General features: G+C 37.0%; 1 protein-coding gene across 2 annotated transcripts; it reads right to left on the reverse strand.

Moving 5' to 3' along the window:
* Nucleotides 1–601: 601 nt before the first annotated feature.
* Nucleotides 602–12,961, reverse strand: LOC140785081 (DNA (cytosine-5)-methyltransferase 1B-like). 2 transcript variants are annotated; one of them, XM_073132795.1, is made up of 13 exons: nucleotides 12,387–12,961; nucleotides 10,995–11,035; nucleotides 5,660–7,136; nucleotides 3,816–5,304; nucleotides 3,463–3,627; nucleotides 3,175–3,373; nucleotides 2,984–3,095; nucleotides 2,762–2,909; nucleotides 2,470–2,667; nucleotides 2,058–2,336; nucleotides 1,754–1,915; nucleotides 1,432–1,650; nucleotides 602–996 (listed from the first exon to the last, which is right to left on the reverse strand). In XM_073132795.1, exons 2-13 carry the CDS (start codon nucleotides 11,026–11,028, stop codon nucleotides 856–858), a joined length of 4,623 nt encoding a protein of 1,540 aa, XP_072988896.1. In that variant the 5' UTR covers nucleotides 11,029–11,035; nucleotides 12,387–12,961; the 3' UTR covers nucleotides 602–855. The 2 variants fall into 2 exon arrangements, with proteins under 2 accessions (XP_072988896.1, XP_072988894.1); XM_073132793.1 differs by lacking the exon at nucleotides 12,387–12,961 and adding an exon at nucleotides 11,627–11,734.
* Between the last annotated feature and the right edge of the window lie 190 nt (nucleotides 12,962–13,151).

Here is a 13,151-nt window from a genome sequence, read left to right on the forward strand (position 1 = left end):
ATATATATTCTAGTGCAACATTAGATCGCAATATGAATGTCTTTTTGGTAAAACGTTGCTAAATAACCATAGCCTCTTTCTAACTAAAATATACACTTTCTTCTCCGGTCCTAATTTTACTAGGCTTCCGACCACACCTCTTTCTCTCCCTTAGCCATGGCATTTCGGCATGCCATGGCTCCCTCTCTCTCTCTCTAGAGGTTTTCTGGCTTCGTCGTTGTCATTTTCTCTACTAATACTACTACTGCTTTACCATCGCCCATCATCCTCCATTTTTTTTAACATGAGAGCTTATATTATTATCTTCTTAGTACTTCTTTCTCTATTGCTATTTTGTCTGTATTTCAACTGTAGAGCTTCTTTTATCTTCTTTTTTTTTTCCCTTTAATTGGGTATCAAGTTATAACAAATCATTTGAGACTAAATGAAATTCTCGTCTACAAACTTTCTTTAATATCTATCTATCTATATATATATATAGATAGATAGATAGACACCACTGTCTCAACCAATTTCTCATAGAGCAACAAGATGAGCCAAAATACACATCTCACTACCCAAGATAACACACAATAACAGAATTAAGAAATCTACAATCAGCTTTTGAAGAATGTCAAATCGTTTTCCTTTTTTTTTCTGTATACTAATTTAAAGACATTACATATCTACCTATTCAGAAGAGAAATATTAACACTATGTTTTTGCCAAGATAGTAAGGGAGATGAAATCTCTCAACTTCTGTTGAAAAGACAAACATCGAAGTTGATGTCTCTATTCATGTACAAAATATCCAGAAGCATTGTTGGTGCAATGGCACCAGTTGCAATTAAGAGGGAATTAATGCCATAGAACCAGTCAAGCTGAAATGTTCTTCTTATCAACAGCTTCCTTCAGTTTCCTTCCAAGGGCATAAGCAAGTGGAGGTGGCACAGCATTCCCAATCTGCCTGTGTTTATTCTGAATGTTCCCAGAAAAACAGTAGCTATCTCGGAATCCCTGCATGCAACAATTACCATGATACGACTAGTGATTAGGGACATAATTTAGGGAGGTTCCTCTTCTTTTTTAACACCACGAAGCAATTTCAACATACTCTAAGAATCTAAATACCATGCTCTATGGATATCTATAATATATAGTAACCGCTGCAGTAGTTATTGCCAGTTCCTCATTAGAGAAGAACGGAGTTGCTTGCAGAAACTATTTCACCAAAAGCAAGTTTCCATGATTCTCACATAATAGCAGAATGTAATCACTTTTTATGATAGTGTATTAAAACATGCTAATAATTTCGTTTGTTTTCTAACTGTCTAAAACACTTCTTCATAGAAAATAGGTAAGATTAAAGAATTTAACAAATAATAGAAGTATAAGTGGCGCTTATAGTAATAGCAATAAAATTTCAATTTGAAGGATTGTTAGGGAGCTTACTTGAGATCGTGCACATTCACGGACTGTAAGAATCCTATCTTGATCGGGGTGAAAGCACATGCCAACTTTTCCCATTGGCTGGGGATCTGTGATGGAAGTAGGGAAGTTGCCTTCCCAGTCCAACCTTCCAAATAGCCCCTTCCACTGATTGTGCCTTTTAGCTGTATTGGGCAAGCACCATGGTATCAAATCCACCATTTGTCCAGTTGACAGTTTCACCTGCATTTCATGGAATGTAAATGATAGATCAAACAGCATTCAAGTAGAGAAACAAAACTAAAGATCAGAATAGCAGGCATGACAACAATGACAGAATTCTTACTTTCTCATCAGGGAGGTCATGCCAATCAGCACCTGGATGCTTTGGAATTTTTTGGCATCTAATAAGATTAAGTTCATTCATTTCTTTGGATATGTGGTCATTCAACACAATCATGCTTCCTCTGATTTGTTTCTGAAACCAGGAAACTGGATCGCATCCATACTAGGCAAAAGTAAAGATCAGTACGCCAGTTATTAGTTTTTGGCCTTCCACATCATTCCAGTGCCGCATGATTACTTCTCTTGAAAAAGCAAAGAGCAAAAGCCATAATGAAAGAAAATAGGTAATCAAAGACAGAACTTACGTCAATGGTAACCTTAGAAGCTCCATTTGCGACAGTAGGAAGATCACCAATTGTATCCCTAACAGTTATTGAGCGGAAAGGAGCTCCTCCAGCAGTGCTCCTAACAGCAGCATAATGCACATTCCCAGGCATAGATATTTTGAGTTCTGGGCTAGCAAAAACATGCATAGGTTCTGGCCACTCAGGAAGAGTCTCTCCTGGAGCAGCTGCCCAAATAAATGCTCTTTTCCTTGATTGAGAAACACCATAAGCTCCAGCTTCCAGAATTCCAAAGCGCACCTAAACAATCATAAAGAAGTCAAGAATGGTGGAAAATAGAATCATCTGCAGAATCAAGAGAAGAGCAAAACGTTTCATTATTTTTTAATTGTTTTACAATGATAAATTTTAGATTAAGGAAGAAGACTCAAACCTGATAGCCCATCTCCAACAACGAAGCAAGAGTTAAACGAAAAGTCTGACCTTTGTTAAAAGAAACAAAATTCCTAACATTCTCTAAAAGAAAGAATCTTGGACGAAAATACTCAGCAAAAGACAAGAATGCCAAGATCATTTCACACTGCACTTTACTCCAAGTACTCTGGTTAAATCTATTCATCCCAGAGAATCCCTGAACATGAAAGAAGTCAATTAAAATGATACTTTTTGCAAAAGGTGTACACATATAGAAGAATATCCACTTATAAAGTATAGTAAAATCAGACCTGACATGGAGGTCCACCATTTATGAATTCTACTTCACCCGGCACCGGCAGATTCTTAATCTTGTCCTTGTTGAGCCCAGCTGCTAATTCAGCAGCCTCAGAGGTTGAAATGCAGTCATCTGCATCTCCACACTTTTCCATGATAGCCCTGCATGACCATCACTCAAGTACTTAGAATCAGTTACACGAGAGAGAGAGAGAGAGAGAGAGAGAGAGAGAGACCTTAAAATCACATTGCAATTATCAATGAACATCAAGGTCTCTGGATGGTTTTCACTAAAAGCTTCTCCAGCTGGCTGTTCATATTCAATTGCCCATTTTGTAAAGGAAACACCTGCAAGCATTAAGAATTAGATCGAGTTTGCATATACTAGCATACATGTGCATGAACCCTCAAATGAGTAAGGCCATACCGGATTGCTGTAAGCCCTCTGATAACCCTCCACAACCAGCAAAAATATCAAGAGTTGATAAGCGATTTTCTTGTGGTAAATTGGACAATTTGCCAGAATCAGCTTGCTCGCCATTACAGACCTCCTTCCCCTTATTTCTTCTAGAAGTAGTGTTAGTTGCCTTCTGTGTCAAGAACATAAGTTTGACATTGGCAGGCAACTGCGAGAAACATGTAACCAATAAGTGGGGAACTAAGTTACTAAAGTGAAACTTTGAACAAGTTAACTGGTAATAAAATAGTAGAATACCTGCTTGAGAGCTCCATTTTCAGGATCATAAGAATAATCACAGAAAAATACATGATCAATAATTGCAGGAAGCTCTAAATTCTGAAGGTCGCTTTTCTTTCTAATTTCACATTTCCCATCTATCATCTCCACTGGCATACTTAGTATGTTTTCACTGTAATATACCTGGAACATGCCAACAGAGCTTAAAAAGTGCAAAAACTTGTCAAAATACAGCTCGCTGAAGTAAGCTCCAGGAGATATAAAGGAAGTTCAAAAGGTCAGACACTCACATAGTACTTACTTATGTATCAATATTCAGTTAATCCACATTAAAGACAAACAGGGATGAGAAATAAACAGAAAAGGTATACCTCTCTAATATCAGAACAGTAAGCTTTGGTAGATGAGACATCTTCTGGTCTGTAAAATCTTCTTACTTTGACCCTTGTTGATGATGGTCTAGCTTGTTTAGATCCTAGGGGAGCCTCAATTTCCAACAGATGGCATATCACATAGGCTTTTAGACCTACATTTCTGCCAGCCTTGAAAGTGCCACAATCCTCCTCACCCTCAGCAAAAAATTGGGGTTTAACATACAAGAAGTCATGGACGCTGTATTCGATCTTCTTGAATACAAAACTGGACTTGGAAGCTAGTCTGAATTCATCCCTATCCAATTCCCTTTGTTTGCAGGAATTGCAAGAACCACTTCCAAGACCTAAACTATCATAAGGAAGAGCAAAGAAGGCACCTCTCTCAGGCCAATATAAGCTTTTACAAGTAAGCTCCATAGGAAATCCTTTCCTCTTTCTCTCCTCAGCCTTTGCCCTTTCAATCTCAGCAGAATCAGCGTTCTCCTTCCTATGCATGTGGCCCCAAGGGACTGATCGAATATCTACAGTTACAGATTCTTTCACATCTTCTAATTCAAAATCCATACAGTCATTAGTCAAGAAAATCTCCCTCTCATTTGCTGCATTTCCAAGAACAGTCTGTGACCCTCTTTGCATAATCCTGCCATGAACCATTTTCACACCGTCATTCTTTTCAAACATGTATTCCACAAATAACATAGGTGCTTGTTCTGAATCATCAGATTCAAGTAGCACTATTCCACCAAGAGCAATTACAACTCCTCGAACAATAGCATGACTATAAAGAGCTTCACCAGAAACCATATTTCCAGTCTGATCCCCTTCCCACTTTATTTCCATAAAACTAGGATTAGACTTTTTTGAACGTGAGGATGGCTGAGGCTTAGAGGTCTTCTCCTCTTGGAGCATTATCTCCTCCTCTTCTGCCTCATCCTCTTCATTTTCTTCTGGCTCTTCAAGTTCCTTTGTTTCATTTCCATCGACCTCCTTTGAATCTTCAGGAAAGAAATTTGAATAATAATCTCCCCATATCCTATTGATCAGTTTTGTTGTGGTAGCACGCATTACTTTCCTTTTCGACAATATGGGGCCAATTGCTGCACTAGGATTTAGATTTTCCCCTTTCTGCACTACAACTTTTTTCTTCATGACCAGTTTTGTGTGCCTTCTTTGCTCCATCTTAACTGAAAGACCAGTGACAAAGGCACATTTCCGGATAGTCTCATCTGGATATTCAGCAAATTGTTGAAGAATAATCTGCCCGTGTACAACAACATATCTCTCCACCAGTATTAAGTTGGGAGATATATGTCCAGGGTGTTTTTTATCAAATTCTGAAACTCTTTTAATTACATCAGAAAATGAAAGCCTGGAAACTCGGCTTTGTTCTTTTAACATGGTAATGATACTGATGGCCAACCTCGCAGTTTTAAGAACTGGTTCATACCATGGTGCATACTGCTTTGTTGGCTTCCCTAGCCTATACCTGTAATCAGGTAGCATATACAAGCATTGGCAATATTGAGAAAATTAGTATCACAGAATTACTATACCTGACAAAATTAGTAAAGAAAGGTACCTGTACTTTTTCAGATTAACTCAGGAAAAATGGCAACTGCTATACTGACTGGACTATGAAGAGTACTTTTAATGTAGGTAACAAGGATAATGTCAACAATAGTCTTGCTTCTTATATAACATACAGAGATGAAATGCTTTCAACCACCACAAATGGGATGCTACAAGATGAGATCATATTTTTCTACAATATAGGTACTTGGACAAACAGGTAGGGCTATGCATTAGCATATGTTAGAGAGAAATTAAGAAGAAAAACTTACCAGGCCAGATCTGTTCGGATAGATATGAAAATCATTGAGGATCCAAACTCAATCATCCACTCCTTAATTGCACTCAGATAAACTGGAACACCTTCAACATCCAGATGGTCAGCTGCATTAGAGGAAGATTGAGATGGATCAGTCTCTATATAGAACCCACTACCATCATCCTCTCTCATATGACCAGAACCAAAAGCTGTCACATCAATTTCTGTGCATGGTTTCATTGGGATAAGCTCTAACGAAATGAGCCTAGAGTCAGAATTGTATAGAGCCCAGTTGTTAAGAACTCTTCTAGGAAGGTCAGAATAGGACATGCTATTATCACTGTCAAAGATGTACTCATCCATTTCTTGGATTGAGGGTTTATAATATGCTGGTAGAGGATAATCATTAGCAATTTCTGCTTCACTTATCTTGATGTAGATGTTTTTCTGGGAAGTCACTGCATGACGACCTCTCTGCTGCCTCATAAGCTTCCATTCTTCTTCTTCCTGCAACAGTCTTGCTAGTTTTTCATCTTCATCTTCAATGTGCTCCTGATTCGTTCCCTCCTTAATTTTCAAACTCCCATTTCTGACACTCGAAGGCAACTGGTTATATTCTGATCTACTTTTACATTCATCTCTTAAAGAAATAAGAGCTGGTAGTGTGGCTAAAGGCACATCATTGTTGCTTGAGGTCTCATCTAACCCAATTAGTTGGTTGTATATGAACTCGCCAAGGGAGATCACAAAATCTTTACTAGTTGATCCACTGGAAAAACTCTTGTTTCCACTCATAGAACGCACAACTCCAGCAAGCAATTCTTCAAGACTCAAATCTGGATTTCCACCAGCAGATCTGGCTAACTTTCTATATACTTCAATACAAATGTGTGCCTTCTCATAAAAGTGATCATAGAAGATTTTATAACTGCTTGCAGGTTTTACGCATTCATAGTCTGCAACTTCAGTTGAAATCCAAACAATTGGAGAGCCTTCATCATAACCAGAAATTGCCCAAGTCTCAATCCTTCCAAATCCTTCACATTTTACTCCTCTTTCTTTCTCCTTTTCCAAGTTATCATCCATGGGCATAATGAGAGCAGTAATGAAAAAATCATTGATTTCAGACATTTCAAAGGGCTGCGGATTTCCATCAGCATCATGCAAGATAAAGTCTATAAGTTTTCTACATGGTGGAGAATCTTCTGGACCAAGTTTAGTCAGCTCAACGGCAACTACTTCTTCCTCCTCTAAGCGATTTTTCTTGGTCGCAACAACTAAGGATTTTTCAGATAATCGTACAGACTTCTCTTTGAAGTTAGAACATGCAGCAGCTCGCTTCGGCCTCTTGAACACAACAGGCTCTTCACTATTCTCTATGTTGTTATCAAGCTTTTTCTTTGTGCTAGTTGGTGTTGGTTGTTCATTGTTAGCATCATCTGTAACTTTTCCTTTCCTTTTAGGTGGTCTTCCTCTGCCCCCCTTCGTACCTGAAATAGTTACAAGTACACTTGTCATTAAGAAGGTAAAGGAATAAAAGGAAATACAAGAATGGCAAGCACAGGAATCTCTAATCACATGTGGCTACCACCAGATGAAAATGATTCTACAAAATAAGCAATATGAGGAATATGAAATAAATATAGTTGTCAAAAGAAAGATTAAGTAAAATTAGCAAGAATAATGGCAAAAGAAGAAAACAATATTACAAATGGAAAGGAAAAGATGACGAAGTCAAAAACAAAACTGATAGGCAATATCAAGAAAGAAGAATTAACAGATCAGGAAAGAGGGTTAGATGTAAACAGAAACTGGATCAGAAAATTGAGGAATTAAGATCCTAAGCTAACCAAAATAAATAAATAAAATTACTGAGGAAAACTACCTATGAGATGAGTGAGGCAAAGCTAAGAAAATGAAAATTCTGAAAAAGCTATAGAAATTACCATAAGTAAGCAAATATAATTAAGATCAAAAGTAATCAGAACCATACTAGATAAGGAAAGCGCTAAATGATCTTACAAAAGACCAACGACAATATACCTAAGTATGAATATAAAGGACACTAATTCTCATCAAATAGAAAATATGAAAGGCAAAAAAAAAAAAAAAAGATTTGGATTGGAGCAGTGAAAGAAGACAAACTGCCTAAATGGAGCTGATTGTGAAGGACACAGCTATCCAGACACAAATAGTCTGATAATGAGGCCAACTTTTATCTATTCTATTAGCAGTGGTGATAGTTCATTTGAAAGATAAGATAGAATAAAATGGTATATCAATGGCGAAGATGATTGCAAGATTTGCAATGCTAGCGATAATAGTCTTATAATGGTCTTTCCTATAATACAATTAACATGGTGTTGGAAGATCCCCTGAACTGCAGAAGCCCAAACTGCAGCTATCTATTGTCGGGCTGGTAGGCTATTATAGAAACTTCAATTCTTCTAGGGCCCTTCGCAAATCCAAGTTGTTCTCTCACTAATCCTTTACTGTGCAAAGATGGTGCGTGTGACAACAAAATGAAGTTGAATTCCAGATCGTTATGTATGTATTGCATAAAGACTCTAGAACATGCAATTTCTAGTAGAAAAGGTCAAAAGTATCAACTACCCTTAAAAATGTTATGGCCAGGAATTGGAACCAATTTCGAAAGGGTTAACCATTAATTCTTTTGGAGCATTCTCATCTTTGAGTTGTGCCTCAGTCTATACTGTTGGAAAAACAGTTGGATGAGAATTAGATAACTGTCAATTTTGTGATAATATCTTCTGATATTGGATTCACATTATGTTTTCTAGCTTTGAAGAAGCAAATCAACTTAAAAATCAAAATTTCCTCTAAAACATTTAATGTAGAGGCTACATCTTAATTATATCAAAGATAAGCCCACATTACGTACCAATTCAAGGTAGCACCGTGCCATGCCTCTGGTTTATTCCATGTTCAAACAGAAGGATATGAAATCCATGATTATAGTCGATGAGTTAAAAGACTCAAAGAAGCTGTTGCTATAACATAATTCTGCTAGCAGATGGAAGATAATTGAGTGTCATTACTTCCCTTAAGATTTTTCATTTTGGAAGTCTCATTTGTCGAATCTCTACAGCAGAGATTACGAAGATATTGCTTCACATCTAGAGCTATCTTAAGGGCAGAGGTCCTAGAGGAATTATGGTATTCAAATTTAGCCGGTTATAGATTGACCCAATTTAAAATTTCAAATAGAGCTCTTGTGTAACTTGACCATTGTCAATAGGCTCAATACCATCGGTTTGGTTCCTGCATATTTACCACTGTTCTTAAAGACCTCCATCTTAACACCTAGGCGCACACCATAGACATAATATAACCAGGCTCCACTTAGGCCCGCTTAGGTGACTTCCTTAGTATCTCATATCATGTTTTAAACTGTAGGTTGATTTGAAATTCATAATTGTTGTAGATGTTGACAAATTAGTGGATTTTAATGTTTTACCAAGGTTCTTAACAAGAATGCACTAATATATTGTTTAGATTGTACACACAAATTTGAACTTTTTCTCTAACTATTATTTCTCTTATTTGTTTATTTATGAACCGCCTTAAATTCTAGGCAACCGCCTAGTGCCTAGGCAATACGTGACCACCTTGTCTGCCAGTCTACTACCTATAGTCTTTTAAAACCTTGATATATTCTATGTTATCTTGACTTAGTAAAACAGCAATTTTCTAAAAGCAGTCACACTATGCAGGGAATACTATGCTAGTGCCTAGTGAATACATGGATGAGCATGCAATCCACGGTAAGCACAATAGCGCATGCAATAAGTGAATTTCACATACGTAAAGAATCAAGAAAAATTACATAAACACAAAAATTTAATGACCTAGTTAAATTTTCTAAAGATATATACAGCTAGTTTCTAATAAGTTAATAGGGGAAATAAATATTCCAAATATATATATATGGCATGGAAGTGTTTAAGTACCTAGTCATCTATGTTCCATCACGACATTGCTTATATCTATCAATAAAGTGGGACGTTGTCATACTTGTTATGTGGCCTGATTGCGTCTAGATTCTGTGCAGAGGCAATCTATGCAGGGGAGACAAAGGATGAAGCTGCATATACAGAAGCATATACTGGTGCATGCACCGACTTTTGGAGCAGCATTAAGATTACATAACTTAAAGCTTAATTATCTACTTGAACTTTAAAGAGTGATACTTTAGAGATTGAATTACAATAGATGGTCACCACACACCAAGCACAAAATTAACTATGAGAGTTGCATTTGGTCAAGTTCACCTCCTTAATTAATTGCAATGGCATAGCCTTTCACTTTGCTAGCATGGTTGTCCTTTCAAAAAATAGTTATGAAATGTGTTGACATCAAGTTAGTTTACAGTTGTAATAATTGTTTAAAAAACTTCCATCAATTTAGATAGAATATAACTATACCCCGCTTGGGTCCTGTCTACTTGACTGCCTTAACATATCGAATCATATTTTAGTGTAGATTGATTTTGAAATTCAAAATTATTCATGTTGATGAATTAACGGATTCAAATAGCGTATTACAGTTCTTAACAAGAATGCACTAGTATATCGATTAGTGCCACATGATCTCTTATCCACCCGTCTACTATCTACAGTCTTTTAAAACCTTGGTTGTAATCAAATATTTTCATCGGAAGACTACTTGAATGTTGATTGGTATTTAACTAATGTAGTAATTCACCTAGGGACATATATTTGCATCTAATCTGATGCAGGATATGAATCCCTGCCTTCTAAAATTATAAGCACCATTATTTTGTTTATGCTGTGCATATGCTACCAAGAACAGATAAATCCAGCATAGAGCCATAAGTTTGTGATTCTAACAAATGAATATTACGCATAGAATACAGAATACTTTAATGTTTCTTGTTCTGCACAAGATAAAGACAAAGTTTCAAAATACTTGTATGTTCAATTGTACTTTAATATTTAAATCAGTAGCTGCTAGCGCCTATTCTTCTCAAAATAAAGCTGCACAAACAGCATTCCTAAAAGCCAGTGACATAATATAACTAAAATATAAGTGCTCCATCAGTGAACAAATATGGAGAAAGAATAAAGAATCATTTAACTAATATATTAAGTGCCTCATCAGTGAACATATATAGTGAAAGAATAAAGAACCATTCAATTTACAGGACTCCGAAGCTGGAGTAAAGGCAGTTTCTTCTTCACTTTTATAATCTAAGTAAGTTGCCATTTACAACTCTAAACAGAAGTTCCCTTTGCTAACTGCCTGTGATATAAGAAATACACTTTATTACGTGGAGATATAACTGGTTGGTATTTTTGGAATCAAACCTGTAGAATTTTCTGAACCAGGATTTCTTGCCATACTTCCCCTGCATGTTATAAATTGACCGACAACAGTAAGTGTTAACTAAAGTACTTTATTAGATAAATAGACTGCATAAGAAAGGAGGCATAAAGGCATAGGTAAGAAGTCCCAAGTGCATGAAGCAAAGCTGCAAAGCCTTATAGCATGTCACTATCTTAGACATGCAAAAAGTTTAATCGTTACAGATTTGGTAATTTTGGAAAACAGTCTGACTGCTAAACTGTCACTAAATAAAATCAAAGTTGGATGGAAATGAGAGCCTTCTGCACGGCATGTTGAAAAGGGAAAAAGTGGCTAGAATTGTGGATTGAAATGCTTACTAGTTACTACAATAATAAAGAGTTATAACCAAAGAAAGAAAATCTGCAATGCAAGAACATATACACAATGCAAATACAGTGCTTTACTAATTGATGTTGTCAGTAATAGGATGCATTAGTTTCTTCTTATAATAATCCTTTGCAGTTGGAGCATGAGATAGGTACGAGATTATTTAGATATGGGGAAAAAGAAAAATAAAAGATGATGCACATATTTCATGGCTTTAGCTATAAGGATCACAATTTCAAATCAAAATTTCCTTTTCTCAACATACCAATGCTGTACTGTAGACATGATATGTGATGAAAATGAGAAGCGACACAATTCTTTTTCTATTCAGTGTCTGCCAACTTCATGGGCCAACAAGAAGCTGAAAAGGCAGCAGCAGTAATGGTGTGTTGTCGTGAATACTTAGAATTTTTTTGGGGGGTCTGATTTGAGAGAGAACGGCTAAAGCTTACGAACAGATAAAGGCGGATGAGCAGATGTACTTCATGGGTGACTATCTCATCAAATAAAAAAGATGGAGAAAATAAGAAATGGAAGACAACGTGAGTGCTTCAAAGCAACAGATAAGCTTTTCGCAAATGATGGCTGCATGATTGATCTAAAGACTGAACAACTTTTCCTGTGATTGTTAAGGAAATTACACGGTTGATTTGGCCGGAATTGTTTAAGATTATACCTGACCCATCACACTAAATTTAAAAAGGCAAAAGCAACAAAAGATGCAAAAAAGAAACTCCTATGCAGCAAAGAGGCTAGAAATTGCTCTTAAAAAGCACCGATAACACAAAATTACCGGTAAACACCCTCCCTAAATTCTTTTGATCAAGAAACAGCCAATAAATAGTCCGAAAGTGTGGAAACGAAGAAATTTCTTCATGAACCCAAATTTTGACAGAAAAGAATAGAAATAACCGAGAGAGAAGTGGAAAAACAAACAACTTAGGTTCCATCCTCTCATCTCCAAAACCGTTCAATAGAAACTCAAAGGAGCAGCCTTTGGGCGAAATCAGAGGCCTTCTACTCACCTCAGAGAGGATTTTAGCCGGAGATCGGACGGCGGCGAAGAGTTCGAGGATATAGACAGACAGATAGAGAGAGAGGGGGGTTTAGGGAGAGAGAGAGAGGGGTTTAGGGAGAGAGAGGGAGAGAGAGAGATCGCAATGAGGAAATGGTAAAGGGGGCGTCGTATTGTACAATACTAGACTGGAAACACTTGGATAGAAGAGGAAGGCTCAGGTTTTCCCGGCGCACGTGGCGGGGGCGCGAAAGGGTTCTTTTGGCGGGAGCCAAATTAATTTGACAGCACGCCAAAAAGGAAAGCCAAGCAAGAAGCCGACATGATGAGAGGGAAGTGGTTGAGAGGGGGATTTTTGAAACGTATGTGGCTCCCTCCTTCATTTCTTTCCAAATCAAATCCTCCTCCCTTCCTGATTCCTGGAACCCCCTGCCTGCTCTACCGCTCACTACCACCCCTAAACAGGGCTCATACAGGGTTTAGAATGAACGGTAATTTGGTCATGCTTTTGATGGCAGGTGTTTAGTAATGGGGATGGGAGTTAGGATTTAGGTGCATGTCTCTGGACTCTGTATTTTGAGAATTAATATTTTTTTAATCCACAAATAACCATTTAAATAATTCTTTTGCTCTCCTTCCTCTCTTCTTTTCATCCATCTATATATTATAAAGAATATTTCAATACTTTACTAAAATTTCTCCATCTTTATGTTACCCGGTTTATAATAAAACACTATAATAACCTAAATCGATATATAATAATAAGTAAACACCT

Source organism: Typha latifolia, chromosome 3 (genome assembly GCF_019914945.1).
Source record: "Typha latifolia isolate L0001 chromosome 3, TyphaL0001v2, whole genome shotgun sequence".
Lineage (NCBI taxonomy): Eukaryota > Viridiplantae > Streptophyta > Magnoliopsida > Poales > Typhaceae > Typha > Typha latifolia.

What these genes read in the sequence shown, in the direction of transcription:
- LOC140785081 (XM_073132793.1), bottom strand. Translation starts at nt 11,646, where the DNA reads ATGTCTACAGTACAGCATTG. An exon ending in AAAATGGAGCTCTCAAGCAG is followed by an intron (nt 3,374 to 3,462) that starts GTATTCTACTAT and finishes TGTTTCTCGCAG; the next exon opens with TTGCCTGCCAATGTCAAACT. An exon ending in CTTCTAAGGTTACCATTGAC is followed by an intron (nt 1,916 to 2,057) that starts GTAAGTTCTGTC and finishes ACTTTTGCCTAG; the next exon opens with TATGGATGCGATCCAGTTTC.